This window comes from Podarcis tiliguerta (assembly GCF_965153285.1).
Source record: "Podarcis tiliguerta genome assembly, chromosome: 13".
Taxonomy (NCBI): Eukaryota; Metazoa; Chordata; class Lepidosauria; order Squamata; family Lacertidae; genus Podarcis; species Podarcis tiliguerta.
Window position 1 is genome coordinate 9,902,900 of NC_139546.1, and position 18,961 is coordinate 9,921,860.

General features: G+C 53.2%; 1 protein-coding gene across 1 annotated transcript in view; it reads left to right on the forward strand.

Annotated features, from left to right (window-relative positions):
- Positions 1-18,961, forward strand: part of WNK4 (WNK lysine deficient protein kinase 4) — a 69,512-nt gene that overhangs the window by 28,714 nt on the left and 21,837 nt on the right. The window contains exons 3-7 of the mRNA XM_083407503.1: positions 8,624-8,844; positions 9,390-9,547; positions 12,158-12,246; positions 15,946-16,165; positions 18,076-18,397. Coding sequence (XP_083263629.1) covers positions 8,624-8,844; positions 9,390-9,547; positions 12,158-12,246; positions 15,946-16,165; positions 18,076-18,397 — 1,010 coding nt within the window. The remainder of the gene's footprint in view (positions 1-8,623; positions 8,845-9,389; positions 9,548-12,157; positions 12,247-15,945; positions 16,166-18,075; positions 18,398-18,961) is intronic.

Consider the following 18,961-nt stretch of genomic DNA (forward strand, 5'->3'; position numbering starts at 1 on the left):
AGCACTCAGGGCTGATTTCCTTAAGAATGGATAGGTTTGATCTTCTTGCAGTCCATGGGACTCTCAAGAGTCTCCTCCAGCACCGTAATTCAAAAGCATCAATTCTTCGGCGATCAGCCTTCTTTATGGTCCAGCTCTCACTTCCGCGGAGGACCTTACCTTAAGGTCCATAAATAGCAGAACAGTGGACGCTCGGGTTGCAAACATGATCTGTGCAGGATGCACGTTTGCAACCCACGTCTGCACATGCGCAGGTTGCAATTTGGCACTTCTGCGCATGCGCAACCGCCCAAACCCAGAAGTAACCCATTCCGGCACTTCCAGGTTTCGGCGGTCCGCAACCCGAAAAAAACACAACGTGAAGCGGCTGTAACCCAAGGTATGACTGTACTCTGGAGGTCCTGGGCACTAAGGAAGTTAGATTAGCCTCAACCAAGGCCAGGACTTTTCCAACACTGGCCCCGGCCTGGTGAAACGTTCTGTCCCATTAGACCAGGGCCCTGCGGGATCTGATTTCTTTCTGCAGGGCCTGTAAGAAAGAGCTGTTCCGCCTGGGCTTTGGCTTGGAATCAGCCTGATCCCCTCCCCCTCATTCCTTTTCCTTCTGTGATGGAACCCCTTTTTGGGGACTTCCCTGACTTTTTTCTGGCCCACGTAGGAGCAGTCTGGATAGTTTGCCTTGACTTTCCCTCCCCAAACAGATTTGACTTTCCCTCCCCAAACAGTTTTTGATCTGGGCTTCCACTGAAATGAGGCTGCGTTTTCAGTTGTATTTTAATCCTGTTTTTAAGTTGTATTTTAATCAGTTGTTTTTATACTTGACGTTAGCTGCTTTTTATAAAAGAATGGCGATGGTTTATTGAATATTTACAGATAGATTGCAAACAGATAAAAGCATTAGCAGGATTTTTGTAATAACCTGCAGTTTCACAAGAGTATATACCTGTCAGGGGTTCAGGAGAAGAGTCACAGGAGAGGCAGGAAACGGAGAGCGAGGGGGAGGAGTCGGAAGGAAATGTCAGCGACGACAGTAGTCCGAGGTCTCTGAGTCTCTCCAGTGACTCGGAGGATTCACAGAAAGGGGCCCCCATGGTCAGGGCAAGGGGGACACCTCGGGAAGAAGGGGCCAGAGGGGACTCAGAGAGTAACAGCTGGAAATCCGGACCAGCTTCCCCCCCAGAGTGCAGTAGGGGGGAGGAGTCCAAGGCATCGGGATCAGGGAGCGCGCAGGCAGAGGGAGAGCGTGAGGCAGGAGTGGCCACACCCTCGTCAGGGAGCGAGGAAACGGTCATCAGGAAAGTTAAACGCGCGCGCGCGCCAAGTTCAAATGTACAGGAGGGCGGCAAGGTGGGCAGCCCGGGTAGGGAGCCAGGTCCTAAAGCACGCCGAAGAGAGGGGGAGGAGTCAGAGGGGTCCAGCTCTGCGTCAGAAGAGTCCAGGAGGGAAGAGACCCCGGGGGGTAGTAAGACCCAGAGGAAGAGAGAGAGAAGGAGGAGGTGGAGTAAGATTAGAGTATTAAGCTGGTGCACAGGGGGCGGAGATCCAGATAGAGCTTCGCCGGTCTAAAGCTCAGACGTAGAGCTGGGACGCTGAGATTTGTAAATGGAGACTATTCTTCAATAAAGACTTTGATACTGTACTACCGGCTAGCGTTGGTCCTTGGTGAGCTGGGACCCGGAGCCAGCTCGGACAGTAAGCTCTATCTCAAATTTTAAAGTTTTGGCACCAAGAACCTCGCCACGTGAGTTGACGCAGCGAGGGCAGAGGAGGGGTGCTTCCAGAGCTCACAAAACTCAGGCAAGATGACGACGGAAGAGCAGATATCAGCCCTGCAAGAAGCTGTGACACGACTCAGCACGGAGGTAATTGCATCCAGAAAAAGAGAGGAGGAAATGAGTAGCGCCTATCGGGATCTCCAAGTAAGATTGGACGTGATTTCCAAACAGGGGCCACCTGGATCCAAAGCAGAGGGCATTGGATTGGGAAAGAGGGGAGGCAGCCTTGTATCCCATTTTGACGGGAGTTTACAGCAGTACCCCAACTTTAGAGCAGACCTGTTGTTTGCGCTGGATCTGCTTGACAAAGACTTTAGAGATGAAAGAGAGAAAGTGGGGTTTATTCTATCCCATTTGCATGGTGAAGCCAAAACGTGGCTGAGAAATTTATGGAGGGACAATGATCCGGCGCTCCAAGACGCGAAGGCTTTCATTAAAGCTATGGACTCGTGTTTTTTATCAAAGATAGACGTTGATATTGCCAGGAGAGACATACATGGACTTAAACAAGGCAAAGCCAGCGTGCGTCAGTACCATACGCGTTTCTTCGGACTGGTTCATGCACTGGGATGGGACAAAGCTTCTGCGCCAGTGAGAGATCTCTTTTGGGAGGGCTTGAATACAGAAGTAAAAGCCGAGATTGGAAGGGGGGAGAGGCCAAGGAGCACCCAGGAAGTGGTCCAGAGGGCTCTGGAGATCGGGGTGCATCTGGAGGAACGTCCTTGCAACAGAGAAGAAGGACGTTGGGGAAGGGCACCAGCCAGAGCACCTCCCTTCTATCCCAAAGAAGCAGCGCGTGCGCAGTCCACGCCCTCGCAAGGAGGGGGAGAGGAACCGATGGAGCTCGGAGGTGCCAGGGCTCAGTCAGCTACCAGAGCCCTGACGCCGGGAGCAGTCAAGACGAAGCCTCCTAGAGGGAACAGGAAGTGCTACATCTGCGACAGTGCTCAACACATGGCGAAAGAGTGTCCCCAGAGGCTCCACAAGCACACTGCAGCATCGGCAACAGTGACAGAAGCAACGCAGCAGGGAAACGACAGAGTCTGGCTGGAGGAAGAGGTACTGGGGTCCAGCCAGACAAATCAATGAAACAATCCCCAGAGATTTTGCAGCCCACAGACCCCCTCCCACCCAAACCAGTGGTGCAGCTTACAGCGTCTCTCCAACTGCCCAACGGAAGCACTCTGGAAGTGCCGATCACCATTGACTCCGGCAGCAACGCCGACTTTATAGGACTGGATTTTATTCAGCAGCACAATATACCACTGCTGCCAGCCACACTGCCCCTGAAGGTTGTCACAGTGGATGGCAGGGACTTGCTAGGGGGGCAGGTGGTGCAACAAACGCAACCAATGGTGATGCGGATTGGAAATCACCAAGAGGTCATCAGCTTCAACGTCACCAAACTGTCAGGCACGCCGGTAGTCTTGGGCATGAGTTGGCTGCACAGGCACAGTCCAGCATTGGCGTGGTACCAGCGCCAATTGACCTTCGGTTCCTCCTATTGCGCGGAACATTGCATTCTTCATAGCCAAGAAGAAGGAGGGGAAGACACGCAGCTACAATTGAGCACGCTGCAAGCAGTGCCACGCAAGTACGCAGCGTTTTTGGAGGTTTTCTGCGAGAAGGAAGCAGACAAGCTGCCTCCCCACAGGCCCTATGACTGCCAGATTGACCTCCTGCCAGGGGCGACGCTGCCAGCCGGGAAACTGTATTCCATGTCTGAAGACGAGCTGCAGGAGCTCAAGGAGTTCATAGACCTCAACTTAAAGCGCGGTTTCATCCGGGAGTCGAAAGCAGCGGGGGGCAGTCCTGTATTCTTTGTGAAGAAAAAGGACACGCCCCAAAAAAGACTTGTAGTGGATTTCAGGCTCTTAAATTCAAAGACCAAGCCCACAGCCTTTCCAATGCCCAAAATAGATGACCTGCTTGCAACGGTGAGGAAAGGACGCGTTTTTACAAAGTTGGATCTGAGAGGGGCGTACAACCTGATTCGCATACGGGAGGGGGACGAGTGGAAGACTGCCATGTTCACGCCCCTGGGCACATATGAATATAGAGTTATGCCCTTCGGTTTACAAAATGGCGCCCACTGTTTTCAAGCGTTCATGCATCACGTCCTGGCGGGTCTTCTCTACAAGAAATGCGTCTGCTTCTTAGACGACATCCTGATATTCTCAGAATCTGAGGAGACCCACGAGAGGGACGTCAAGGAGGTTCTGCAGCGACTGCAGGAGCATCGGCTATACGCAAAGCTGGAGAAGTGCCAGTTCGACAGGAAGGAGGTGGATTTCCTGGGCTACAAGCTGTCGGACAAGGGGCTCGCCATGGACAGCGCCAAGGTTCGAGCGGTGTTGGATTGGAAGAGCCCGCGCAATCGGAAGGAGGTCCAGAGGTTTGTGGGGTTTGCCAACTTTTACCGCAAGTTCATCAAGGGGTTCGCGATGCAGACAGCGGCCATTACCGACACGCTCAGCTCCAAGAAGAAGAAGTTCATCTGGACGGAGCAAGCGGAGCAGTCCTTCCAGAACCTCAAGCGTCTCTTCTCGTCCGAAGGGCAGCTACTGCATGTGAATCCCAGCAAACCGCTGAGGGTTGAGACGGACGCCTCAGACAGAGCCGTGGGCGCCGTACTGTTGCAGGAGGACCCGCATGGGGACTGGAGACCGTGTGCCTTCTACTCTAGGAAGCTCAGCAAGTCAGAGCAGAACTACACCATCTGGGACAGGGAGTTGCTGGCCATTCACGCAGCATTCAAGGCGTGGCGGCACTTCCTCATCGGGGCCAAACACACAGTGCAGGTTCGCACGGATCATAAGAACTTGGAGTACTGGCGCACGGCAAGGTTCCTGAACCAGCGGCACATCAGATGGGCGGAGTTCTTTGCGGATTTCGACTTCAGGATAGAATACATCCCAGGCGACAACAACATCATGGCAGATGCACTGTCCAGAAAGCCGCAATACCTCGAAGAAGCGGCGCCGGCAGCGGCCAAGCACATTTTCGCCCAGAAAGCGTGGGCGTGCGCTTCCGCAACCGTGGACCTGGAGGCGGTCCGTCGAGCACTGCAGGAGGACTCCTTCGCTCTAGCCAAGATGGAGGAGGTGCGCAAGGGCACGGTGAAAAACGACGAGTTCCAAATACGGGACGGATTGCTCATCCGCAGAGGAGCACTCTATGTACCGGGAGATGAGCTCCGTGCCAAAGTACTGCAGCAGTTGCACGACGCGCCAACCGCCGGGCACTTCGGCAAGGAGAAGACGGCGGAACTCGTTGCCAGAGATTTCTGGTGGCCCAAGATGAGGGGGGAAGTCGCGGAGTACGTCTCGAGGTGCGACACCTGCCAAAGGGCCAAGTCAGTGCACAAACCTCCGGCAGGACTGCTCGAACCGCTGCAGACCCCGAGCGAACCGTGGGAGAGGGTGGCACTGGACTTTGTCACGGATTTACCCAGCTCGAGGGGTAAAACGGCAGTGCTAGTGGTGGTGGACATGTTCACTAAAATGGCCCACTTCATTCCGTGCGCGAAGGTGGCCACAGCAGAACAGACCGCCAAACTGTTTATAGACCACGTCTTCAGGGTGCACGGACTGCCACGGTCTATCTTGTCCGACAGGGGGCGCCAGTTCATTTCGAGCTTCTGGCAGAAGCTGATGGGTTTCCTGAACGTCAAGATCAACCTAGCGTCGGCGAGACACCCGCAGACCAACGGACAAGCGGAGCGCGTCAACGCCATCATGCAGCAGTACCTGAGATGCTATGCAAATCAACAGCCGACGACATGGGTGGACTACCTGCCGCTCGCTGAGTTCGCTTACAACAACACGAAGCACGTGTCCACAGGGGTGACGCCGTTCTTCGCCAACAACGGGAGGCATCCCAGAACCTTCCCGGGATTAGAGAAACTGGGGGAGGGGGAGCCACAGGCAGCGGAAGTCTTGGCGGCGGAATTGCAGGAAGTTCAAGAGCAGCTTAGGAGGCAATTAGAGCTTGCAAAGCACGCATACAAACTGCAGGCTGACAAGCACAGGAGGGTTGGTGAAGACATACAGGTGGGAGACTGGGTGTGGTTAGCGGCCCACGCAGTGCCGACCAGATCCTTAGCTAAGAAGAAACTCGGACATAAGCAACTAGGACCTTACCGAGTTGAAGCACAGATCAATCCGGTGGCCTTCCGGTTGACACTTCCGGAAGGATCCAGAATGCACCCAGTATTCCATAGGTCGGTGCTCACGCCCTACAAAGCACCTCACCGATTTCAGGCGCAGGGCACGGCACCAGACCCGTATAGGGAGGCCCCCCCAAGGAGGGAGTCGCCAAGAAGGGAACCCATCAACCAGGTCACAGAGATTTTGGACTCGAGATGGGGGGAAGAGGGAGTAGAATATTTTCTCGCAAGGGAAGGTACCCCGGCCAGCGCCAACCGTTGGGTGCCGGACTATGCCCTGGACGACCCTCTCCTCAAAGAGGAGTTTCATGCCTTGTTCCCACACAGGCCCATGCCAGCCGAGTATTTCGACGACTGGCTTTTCACACCCACGCTTTCTACCAGCACGTTCCAGGGATTCACATCGGACGAAGAACCAGCATTAGAAACACGTTCACCGGAGGGCTCGCCCTCGGGGTTTGCCTCAGACCGCTCGTTTTGGTGGGACAATCGAGGAGAGGAGAGGTGGCTGAGGGGCCCTTGGCAGGCAACGGACCCAGAGGGGAACGAGGGTGAGAGGGACATGGACGTGATGGGGGAGGACGTGGGGTTCGAGCATGGCGGCACAGAGATGGAAGCAGAGGAGAACGAGGTTGGCGAAGACACGGAAGACGAGCCGGATTTATCTAACTGGATGCACGCCACGGGGGACGAACTGTATCCACCATTTACCCCCACAACGATGGAGCACCCGGCACCCCCGCCGGAGGAAGGGGAGGGGGGAAGGGGGGGCTTCGAGGGGGGGATGGATGTCAGGGGTTCAGGAGAAGAGTCACAGGAGAGGCAGGAAACGGAGAGCGAGGGGGAGGAGTCGGAAGGAAATGTCAGCGACGACAGTAGTCCGAGGTCTCTGAGTCTCTCCAGTGACTCGGAGGATTCACAGAAAGGGGCCCCCATGGTCAGGGCAAGGGGGACACCTCGGGAAGAAGGGGCCAGAGGGGACTCAGAGAGTAACAGCTGGAAATCCGGACCAGCTTCCCCCCCAGAGTGCAGTAGGGGGGAGGAGTCCAAGGCATCGGGATCAGGGAGCGCGCAGGCAGAGGGAGAGCGTGAGGCAGGAGTGGCCACACCCTCGTCAGGGAGCGAGGAAACGGTCATCAGGAAAGTTAAACGCGCGCGCGCGCCAAGTTCAAATGTACAGGAGGGCGGCAAGGTGGGCAGCCCGGGTAGGGAGCCAGGTCCTAAAGCACGCCGAAGAGAGGGGGAGGAGTCAGAGGGGTCCAGCTCTGCGTCAGAAGAGTCCAGGAGGGAAGAGACCCCGGGGGGTAGTAAGACCCAGAGGAAGAGAGAGAGAAGGAGGAGGTGGAGTAAGATTAGAGTATTAAGCTGGTGCACAGGGGGCGGAGATCCAGATAGAGCTTCGCCGGTCTAAAGCTCAGACGTAGAGCTGGGACGCTGAGATTTGTAAATGGAGACTATTCTTCAATAAAGACTTTGATACTGTACTACCGGCTAGCGTTGGTCCTTGGTGAGCTGGGACCCGGAGCCAGCTCTGACAATACCGTATTTTTCGTCCCATAGGACGCACCGGCCCATAGGATGCACCTAGTTTTTTGGGGGGGAAATAAAGGAAATTTTTTTCCCTTTATTTCCCCCCCCAAACCAGGTTGGGGAATCCAAACCAGGTCGGGGAACAGCGGGATGGCGGCGCTCTGCCTCCCCGCTGTCCCCTGAGCTTGTGGGGCTGGCGCTGGGGAGAAGCGCGCCCCGCGCTCCGTGCAGCAGGCTGCTTTCCGCAGCCTAGGGAGCCCTGCGGGAACTCCCACGGGCTTGCAAGACTTGCTGATAGCTTCCTGAAGCCTGGAGAGCGACAGGGATCGGTGCGCACCGACCCCTCTCGCTCTCCAAGCTTCAGCGAAAGCCTGCATTCGCCCCATAGGACACACACAGATTTCCCCTTCATTTTTGGAGGGGGAAAAGTGAGTCCTATAGGGCGAAAAATATGGTATTTAAAGTACATAAACAAGTGAGCAAATTAAGTGAATTTGGATACACGCACGCACGCACGCGCGCACACACACACACACACACATATATATACAGTGGTGCCTCGCAAGACAAAATTAATTCGTTCTGTGAGTCTCTTCATCTAGCGGTTTTTTCGTCTTGCGAAGCAACCCTCTTAGCGGATTAGCGGATTAGCGCTATTAGCGGTTTAGCGGCTATTAGGGGCTATTAAAGGCTTAAGGAATTAGCGGCTTAGCTGCTAAAAAGCTATTAGCGGTTTAGCGGCTTAGAAAAAGGGGGTGGGGAGCGAAAAAAAATCTCAAGACTCGCAAGACATTTTCGTCTTGCGAAGCAAGCCCATAGGGAAATTCGTCCTGCGAAGCGCATCGAAAAACGGAAAACCCTTTCGTCTAGTGGGTTTTCCGTCTTGTGAGGCATTCGTCTTGCGGGGCACCACTGTATATATTTCAGGAACTGCAGAAAGAGGGGGAAGGAAGTCAAGTTTTGAAATGTTAAAATGATAGCAAAATTATGGAAATCCATAAAACTGAAAAGTATAAATAAAATAAAATTTAAAAAAGATTGCAAGGTTTTGCTCAGACGGTCCAGTCTTACACTGTTCCTAAAAGGTGGAGTCCACAGCTGGTTCTTTACGCGAGGTGGCTCGGAGTCTAATGGAGCTTCCTTTTTGTAGGTATCTGAAGCGCTTCAAGGAGATGAAGCTGAAAGTCCTCCAGCGCTGGAGCAGACAGATCCTGCGGGGTCTCCATTTCCTCCACACTCGGTCGCCTCCGATCATCCACCGCGACCTGAAGTGCGACAACGTCTTCATCACGGGGCCCACGGGCTCCGTCAAAATCGGGGACCTTGGTCTGGCCACACTCAAGCGGGCGTCATTTGCCAAGAGTGTCATAGGTACCTGAATGTGTCTGTCTCTGGGGGCCAGGTTTGGATAACAGGTATTAGAGCAGGCATGTATACCGGTAAAGAGATCAAAGACTGAATGGGGGGAAAAGTTGGATGAACCAGCCAAAGACCATAAAGGTAGTGGCCGACTCTGGGTTTGCGGCGCTAATCTCACTTTGTTGGCCGAGGGAGCCGGCGTACAGCTTCTGGGTCATGTGGCCAGCATGACTAAGCCGCTTCCGGCGAACCAGAGCAGCGCACGGAAACACCGTTTACCTTCCTGCTGGAGCGATACCTATTTATCTACTTGCACTTTGATGTGCTTTTGAACTGCTAGGTTGGCAGGAGCAGGGACCAAGCAATGGGAGCGCACCCCGTCGCAGGGATTCGAACCACCGACCTTCTGATCGGCAAACCCTAGGCTCAGTGGTTTAACCCACAGCAGGGTCTCGAACACACAACCCTGAGATTGAGAGTCTCATGCTCTACCGACTGAGCTAGTGGCTGAAGGGAGCTGAGCCTCAGATAAAACCCCTTCCTTCCTCTTCTCCCAGGAACCCCAGAATTCATGGCACCAGAGATGTACGAGGAGAAATACGACGAAGCCGTGGATGTTTATGCCTTTGGCATGTGCATGCTGGAGATGGCCACCTCAGAATACCCCTACTCGGAGTGCCAGAATGCGGCTCAGATCTATCGCAAGGTCACCTCGGTGAGAGCGTAGCCTCTTGTTTGCTCGGGAAGCTAGGGCCGACCTCTCTCCCTTATGGGCTACACCCCTTGCTAGGTCCCCAGCCGTCTCCTCCCAGGGAGACACATCCAAGGAACCTGGAAAGTGTTTGATGCAACTTTGGGATTTAAGGAGGGAAGGTTGGGAATGGGTGGGCTTTTATGGCCAGGGAAAAGTGATCATAACGGAAGGCGGATCTCGTTTATGTTCTTAGCACAGAATCCTACCCACGTACAGCAGTTGGGACAGAGCAGCCCAGGTCAAATGTTTTCTCCACGTTTGCAAACTTTTCTGCAACTCCAGAAAACTGGGTCCTCCACCAACCCCTGTTCTGCTTTCCCCCCCCCTTTTCCTGGTATGTCCCACGGAGGACCTTACGGTCTTCAAACAAAAACATCTTGGAGGTCCCGGGCCACAGGGAGGTTAGGCTGGCCTCAACCAGAGCCAGGGCTTTTTTGGCTGTGGCTCTGATCTTGTGGAACGCTCTGTCACAAGAGACTAGGGCCCTGTGGGACTTGACATCTTTCCGCAGGGCCTGCAAGACAGAGCTGTTCCACCAGGCCTTTGGCCAGGGCACAGCCTGACCCCCTCCTTTGGTAATCCTCACAGAGCTCTAGCCCAATGGTTGCCACTAATTTGATTCTGAATTAATTTTAGAATGAATTGATTTTAGAATGCTGTGTTACTTTTATTGTTGTTAGCCGCTCTGAGCCCAGCTTCGGATGGGGAGGGCAGGATATAAATAAAAAATATATATTATTATTATTCCTTTTCATAAAATGTTGGAACATTTGATATGCCAAATGTTATGGTGGTCCAGTATGGGATAACAAGCGTCATTTTTGAAAACCTGTTTGGGGGCTTCTTGTGTTCTGGCTTTTCGACTCTCCGTAATTCATAAAAAAGGGAAGTTCTGGGAGAATCAAGCTTAACTAGAAGCCATGCCAACTGGATTGTCTTAACTGTAGTAGAAATCTGAAGGCTTGGGAAAAGCCCAGAAAAATTGGGCGAGGAATCCAGGCTCCCCTGCTGTCCTGGTCCCGTGGGTTAACCGTGAGGCAAGATCCGAGTCCAGTCTGAGGTCGAGGGTGAAGTATGAAGGCTGTCCGTCAAAGCTGAAGCGGGGTCCAAGGCAGGGAGTCGGGTGAGGTCAGGAGATCCGGCAGGACAGGCTGCAGGCAGGAACAGGCTACCAACAATGTTGCTCCTGCAACCTGGGACTGGGGCTGGTCGGCTTTTATCTGCCTTGAGGCATATGGCGGCCCCGGTCCACAGATGACTCGCCTCTCCTGGCCTGGAGGCGAGCACTCCTCCTGTGGGAACTTAGTTCCCTCCGCCTCTCTGCCCTGAGCCTCTGCAGCTCAGGAGAGGCTGGAGGGTTACTGGACCCAGAGGCAACCTCAGCTTCCTCTAACGGGGCTGAGAGTGGAGCACCTGCAGGCAACGGGTCCTCCATCACCTCAGGAGCCAGAGCAGACTCAGCTGATGCCTGCACCTGAGGATCCAGCACAGGTGAGGACCCTTCAGGCTCAAGCCCCAGCCCCGGCTCAGCTGGTTCTGGAGGCAGGGAATCCTGTGCAGACTGGGATTCCTCAGGTTCTGCCTCCGAGTCCGAATCCCAGGCCATTACACCCACCCATTTGTTTCTGAAAAATTGGGGTGGGGGGTGTCAGGGAACTGCCATCAGCTCAGACGCGAGAGGTGGAAGGGCAGTTGTGTTATAGGGAACCTCCGAAAGTCTTGCGAAGCAGTTCCTCCTCCGGCGAGGAGGAAAGCCCCACCTCCAGTGGGTGGGACCAGGGGATGCTAGGGAGAGCCTCAGCACCGACCCTGAGCAAGCCGGAGAAGAGGGAAGTACCCCTTTGCCAGCGCCCACTCTGAGCGGTAGGTTTCGGCGCAGGGAGAGAAGGAAAGGTGGGGGGTCAAGCTGGGGGAGGTACAAAGGCAGACCACTCCCAGATTCTGCTAGCGACTGAGCCAGACATGAACTTGCGACACTCTTCACTGTAAATACCGTATTTTTCGCTCTATAAGACGCACCAGACCACAAGACGCGCCTAGTTTTTGGAGGAGGAAAACAAGAAAAAAAATGTTCTGAATCTCAGAAGCCAGAACTGCAAGAGGGATTGCAGCGCAGTGAAAGCAGCAATCCCTCTTACTGTTCTGGCTTCTAAGAGAGCTGCACAGCCTGCATTCGCTCCATAAGACGCACACACATTTCCCCTTAGTTTTTAGGAGGGAAAAAGTGAGTCTTATGGAGCAAAAAATACAGTAGTTTGCACTAAGAATAAAGCCTGGAAAAGACTGGTCGGAGTCTTGCCTGTTTGCTCTCGAGGAACCAAACCAGCATCTGACGAGGGGAGGGGGGAGGCTGGTAAAATTGAGTGGGGGACTGATGTCCCACCCCTCGTCTTCTGGTTTCTTCCCCTCCCAGGTTTTCATATCCCTAACTTGCAAGCAAAATCTTTCTCCCACGGGAGAAGGGGCTTGGAAGCCTCATTAAGCCCTTACTTCTGTCCACTCACTAACCTCCCCCAAAACCTCTGGACTCCCTGGCCCCATCTGAACTGCCCTCCCTCCCTTTTATCACAGGGCATCAAGCCCAGCAGTTTTTACAACGTGAAGGTGCCTGAACTGAAGGAGATCATCGAGGGCTGCATCCGGATGAACAAGTATGAAAGGTAGGGGAGATCTCCGCCACTGGCCTGACTTCTGCTACCCTTGGTGGGTAAATGGAAATAGGGTCAGGGAAACTTGTTGCTTTCTGGGTTTGGTTGGGCTGCCTATCATCCCTGCCCAATGGTCAGGCTGGCCGAGGCTGATGGGAGTTGGAACCCAGCAACTATTCCCCGCCCCTGATACAGGTTACAACCCAAATAATGATTTTTCTTTAAAGAAGTGCCGTATTTTTCGCCCTATAGGATGCACTTTTTCCCCTCCAAAAATGAAGGGGAAATGTGTGTGCGTCCTATGGGGCGAATGCAGGCTTTCGCTGAAGCCTGGAGAACGAGAGGGGTCAGTGCGCACCGACCCCTCTTGCTCTCCAGGCTTCAGGAATCTCTGCGCAGCCCTCGGGAGCCCGGCGCGAAGTCGCGCCGGGCTCCCGACGGCTGCGCGGAGCTGCCTGCAGCCCCGGGCTTCGTGCAGCTCCGCGCAGCCATCCGGAGCCCGGCGCGAAGTACTGCCGGGCTCCCGACGGCTGCGCGGAGCTGCCTGCATTCCGAAGCCTGGGACGCGCTGAAGAGCACACCCGGGGTTCGCGCACCTCTCCGCAAGCCTGGGGAGACCAGCACGACTTCGCGCCGGGCTCCCTAGGCTTGCGGATAGCAGGCTGTTCTGGGGGCTGGGGTCAGGGAAGCTCGGGCTTCCCCCGCGCCAGCCCCACGCCTGGGGGGAGGATTTTTTTTTCTTTATTTCCCCCCCAAAAAACCTAGGTGCGTCCTATGGGGCGGTGCGCCCTATGGGGCGAAAAATACAGTAGTAGTAGTAGTAGTAGTAGTAGTAGTAGTAATAATTATTATTATTATTATTATTATTATTATTATTATTATTATTATTTATTTATACCCCACCCATCTGGCTGGGTTTCCCCAGCCACTCTGGTCAGCTCCCAACAGAACACTAAAATACAATAACCTATTAAACATTAAAAGCTTCCCTAAACAGGGCTGCCTTCAGATGTCTTCTAAAAGTCAGGTGGTTGTTTATTTCCTTGACATCTGATGGGAGGGCGTTCCACAGGGCGGGTGCCACCACTGAGAAGGCCTTCTGCCTGGTTCCATGTAACTTGGCTTCTTGTAGCGAGGGAACCACCAGAAGGCCCTCGGCACTGGATCTCAGTGTCTGGGCTGAACGATGGGGGTGGAGACGCTCCTTCAGGTATACAGGACTGAGGCTGTTTAGGGCTTTAAAGGTCAGCACCAACACTTTGAACTGTGCTCGGAAACGTGCTGTACAGGGCTCTTTGTTTGCGAAAACACCAGGACATTTGGGCAAAGAACAATGGTCCGGGTTGTTGTGGGGTAGAAACTTGGAGACACATGTGGAAATGCAGAACATGTTGGAAGCCTCATCTCCGAGTCAACCTGCAGAAAAGGGTGTGACACATATTTAAACATGTCACCTGTTATTTTAAACCTGCACATAAGAATGGCAGAAGTCTCTTGCTGGCTTGGACGAGTCTGTGGGTCATGTAAGCAGTGCTCTTTTTCCGAGGGGAAAATAAAGCTGCCTGTACCACTCAGCCGCAAGTGGGCCAAGGGCGGGTACTCTGCACGTGCTCAGAGGCATGCTACTCTTGCCCATCGTTGCTTAGGCGCCGACGGACAGGCCAACCGTAAGTGACCCGCAGGTTTTGGGAGCGACTTTGCAAAGAATGCTGATTACAGGAGGGCTGGAGGCTCTCATTCGTACGAGGGCCTGCCGTTTTTGTTCTCATCCAGCCTTTCATAGAATCATAGAATCATAGAGTTGGAAGAGACCACAAGGGCCATCGAGTCCAACCCCCTGCCAAGCAGGAAACACCATCAGAGCACTCCTGACATATGGTTGTCAAGCCTCTGCTTAAAGACCTCCAAAGAAGGAGACTCCACCACACTCCTTGGCAGCAAATTCCACTGTCGAACAGCTCTTACTGTCAGGAAGCTCTTCCTAATGTTTAGCTGGAATCTTCTTTCTTGTAGTTTGGATCCACTGCTCCGTGTCCGCTTCTCTGGAGCAGCAGAAAACAACCTTTCTCCCTCCTCTATGTGACATCCTTTTATATATTTGAACATGGCTATCATATCACCCCTTAACCTCCTCTTCTCCAGGCTAAACATGCCCAGCTCCCTTAGCCGTTCCTTCTAAGGCATCGTTTCCAGGCCTTTGACCATTTTGGTTGCCCTCCTCTGGACACGTTCCAGTTTGTCAGTGTCCTTCCTGAACTTTGGTTGGCCTCTGCTCACAGAGCAGCGTTTTCTGCTGCCTGCCTGCCCCTTCTCTGAGCGACATTTGCCGCTATGCTCTCCAGCGGGAAAAGGGGAGCCACTTTCACTTCCTTCTTGTTAGACAGCAACGTGAAGCACGTCCGGAAAAGCAGAGCGCTGAACGGCTCCTCTGGAGCGTGCTTGCTCTGCCCTTCGGCCATGCTCAGCAGCAGTGATTTATTTTTTAAATACAGTGGTACCTTGGTACTTGAACAGCTCGGCTCCCGAACAAATCGACTCTTGAACACTGCAAACCCAGAAGTGTTCCAGTTTGCGAAGGTTTTTTGGAAGCCGAAAGTCCAACGCGACTTCCGCTTGAGTGCTGGAAGCTCCTGCAGCCAATCGGAAGCTGTGCCTTTGTTTTCCAACGGTTTCGAGAGTCGAACAGACTCCCGGAACAGAATAAGTTCGACAACCAAGGTACCACTGTACCGCAGTATCACTGGAAATTCCATATATCAAATGCTAATGAGAACTTCAACATGCTGCTCAAGTCTTCAGAAGACTTGATAATTTTTTAAAGAACAAACACATAAAATGGGAACTGTGCTCATGGACTAATCTTGAGGTCCAGCTCCGAGGGCCTTCTGGCGGTTCCCTCCCTGCGAAAAGTGAGGTTACAGGGAACCAGGCAGAGGGCCTTCTCTGTAGTGGCGCCCACCCTGTGGAATGCCCTCCCATCAGATGTCAAGGAAATAAACAACTATCTGACTTCTAGAAGACATCTGAAGGCAGCCCTGTTTAGGGAAGCTTTTAATGTTTGATGTTGTATTGTGTTTTTAATATTCTGTTGGGAGCTGACCAGAGTGGCTGAAGAAACCCAGCCAGATGGGCAGGGTTTAAATATACAGTGGTGCCTCGCAAGACGAAAAGAATCCGTTCCGCAAGTCTCTTCGTCTTGCGGTTTTTTTCATCTTGCGAAGCAAGCCCATTAGCGGATTAGCACTATTAGCGGTTTAGCGGCTATTAGCGGCTATTAAAGGCTTAAGGGATTCGCAGATTAGCTGCTAAAAGGCTATTAGCGGCTTAGATCAGCTGATAAGCGGCTTAGATCAGCTGTTCAGCGGCTTAGCGAACAGCTGTTAAGCGGCTTAGGGGCTTGGGAAAAAGGCTGGGAGGGGGGAAAAAACCCCAGGAATCGCAATACATTTTCGTCTTGCGAAGCAAGCCCATAGCAAATTTTTTTTGCGAAGCACCTCCAAAACGGAAAACCCTTTCGTCTAGCGGGTTTTCCGTCTTGCGAGGCATTCGTCTTGCGGGGCACCACTGTAAATAAATTATTATGGGCCACCCAACCCTTCAGCCTCTGTAGGGCATACCTTTTCCCCTCGCACTCTCTAAGCGTTCCCTTTGCCACCACCCTAATTCTGCGCCCTGCTTTAAATCCGCCTCGCCTCCCTCCCTCTCTTGCAGATACACTATCAAATATCTCCTGGACCACTCCTTCTTCCAAGAGGACACGGGAGTCCACGTGGAGCTGGCTGAAGAGGACGATGGCGTGAAGTCCAACCTGAAGCTGTGGCTGAGGATGGATGACACAAAGAAGCTCCACGGGAAGTACAAGGACAACAACGCCCTGGAATTCCGATTTGAGCTCTACAAGGATGTGGCTGAGGAAGTGGCCCAAGAGATGGTACAAGTCGCTGTTCTTCTCAGGGGTCGGGGAGGCTGGTCTGGGGAGTCCAGGAGTTAGAAGGGGCTCATGGGCAGGGAAGACGGGAGAGGACTGGAAGCATTGGGCGGGTTGCAAAAAGGAGAGGTGCCCTGGCTTCGGCCTACCCAGAAGTCACTGGGAACCGTCTCCTCAGTCGCATTTTCTTCAGGATTCTACAGAGTTTGCCTCTCGGGCAATGGCTCCGTAGTTACCTTGTATAGTGGTACCTCGGGTTACATACGCTTCAGGTTACATACGCTTCAGGTTACATATGCCTCAGGTTACAGACTCCGCTAACCCAGAAATAGTACCTCGGGTTAAGAACGTTGCTTCAGGATGAGAACAGAAATCGTGTTCCGGCAGCGCGGCAGCAGAGGGAGGCCCCATTAGCTAAAGTGGTGCTTCAGGTTAAGAACAGTTTCAGGTTAAGAACAGACCTCCGGAACGAATTAAGTACTTATCCCGAGGTACCACTGTATAAGCGCACAACATCATTATGGAATCTTTCATTAGAGGAAAGTGAGTTCATACGCCATGGAGGTACAGTGGTACCTCGGTTTTTGAACGTAATCCATTCCGGAAGACTGTTTGACTTCTGAAACATTTAAAAACAGAAGCATGCATTTCTGGAAGCAGTTACGTCCGGAAAACTCAATACGGAACCTGCTTGGCATGTTCGGCTTCCGAAAAGCGTTCGAAAACCAAAGCAGTTACTTCTGGGCTTTTGACGTTCGAAAGCCGAAACGTTCTACTTCCGAGACGTTCGAAAACCGAGGTACCACTGTAAGTGTATTCCTGGGGCTCTAGGTTGATTAGGACAATGAAATATTAATACTGTGCAGTGGACACTCGGGTTGCGAACGTGATCCGTGTAGGATGCACGTTCGCAACCCGCAGCGGCGTGTCTGCATACTCGCGGGTTGCGATTCAGCGCTTCTGCGCAAAGCCTGATTTAGCGCTTCTGCGCATGCGCGACCGCTGAAACCCAGAAGTAACCCGTTCCGGTAGTTCCGGGTTTCGGCAGTCCGTAACCTGAAAAAATGCAACCCGAAGCATCTGTAACCCAAGGTATGATTGTATAGCATTACAGTGGTGCCCCGCAAGACGAATGCCTCGGAAGACGAAAAACTCGCAAGACGAAAGAGTTTTTCGTTTTCTGAGTTGCTTCGCAAGACGGATTTCCCTATGGGCTTGCTTCGCAAGACGAAAAAACTCGCAGAACGAATTAATTTCGTCTTGCGGGGCACCACTGTACTTAGTACTGCAGTTGTACTCGGGTTAAGTACTTAATTCATTCCGGAGGTCCGTACTTAACCTGAAACTGTTCTTAACCTGAAGCACCACTTTAGCTAATGGGGCCTCCTGCTGCTGTTGTGCCGCTGGAGCACGATTTCTGTTCTCATCCTGAAGCAAAGTTCTTAACCCGAAGCACTGTTTCTGGGTTAGCGGAGTCTGTAACCCGAAGTGTATGTAACCTGAAGCGTATATAACCCGAGGCACCACTGTACTAATAATTTAATATGGCTCTTCTTTAGGGAGTGGGAAGCACAGTTGTCTCACAGCTAGGGCATTAGAAAACGGAATCAAATGAGCTCCCAGATACATTGCATAAGTTCCTTTTGCAAGGGCCGTGGTCATTCTCCCACCGTAACTTTAAAACATATTCATACCACCTTGAACAGTCATGGCTTCGCCCACAAAGAATCCTGGAAACGGTCGTACATTGGGGAGGCAGAGATTTGTTCAGAGCAACAATCCCTAGCCCCTTCGCACAAATGACAGTTCCCAGAATTCTTTGGGGAAAGTGCGTTTGTGCCAGAATTCGAACTCTTGTTTCCTCCAGCTCCTTCACTTCTGTCCCTGCCTGCTCCCACTCCCCGCTCCCGCAGGTGGTCTTGGGCTTTGTGTGCGAGGCCGACTACAAGCTGGTGGCCAAAGCGGTGCGCGAGCGAGTCCTGGCCATCAAGCGCCAGCGCGAGAAGGCCAAGCGGGCCCAGGAGGAGCAGAGGCGGCACGAACAGGCACCTGACATCCTCCACCTGCTGGACCTAGACTCTCCGCCCCCTCTCAGCCCTGCCCAGCCCTCGGCACCCACCACGCCCGGATCCGGGGATTCTGCACTCGGCCCAACTTTCCCCCCTGAGCCGGAAGAACCAGAGGTTGACCAGCACCAGACTTTCCGATATCAGCATGGCTATTCCTCAGCCACATGTAAGCTCCCTCGCTCCGTCAGCCAAGGGACTCTGTAGGCGACTATTACATACGAGAGCATACACGGCGGGTGGCGCTGTGGTCTAAAGCACTGAGCCATTTGGGCTTGCTGATCGGAAGGTCGGTGGTTCGAATCCCTGTGATGGAATAATAATAATAATAATAATAATAATAATAATAATAATAATAATAATAATTTATTATTTATACCTCGCCCATCTGGCTGAGTTTCCCCAGCCACTCTGGGTGGCTTCCAACACAACATTAAGGTAAAGGTAAAGGGACCCCTGACCATTAGGTCCAGTCGTGACCGACTCTGGGGTTGCGGCGCTCATCTCGCTTTACTGGCCAAGGGAGCTGGTGTACAGCTTCCGGGTCATGTGGCCAGCAGGACTAAGCCGCTTCTGGCGAACCAGAGCAGTGCACGAAAACGGCGTTTACCTTCCCGCCAGAGCAGTACCTATTTATCTACTTGCACTTTGACGTGCTTTCGAACTGCTAGGTGGGCAGGAGCAGGGACTGAGCAACGGGAGCTCACTCCGTCGCGGGGATTTGAACCGCCGA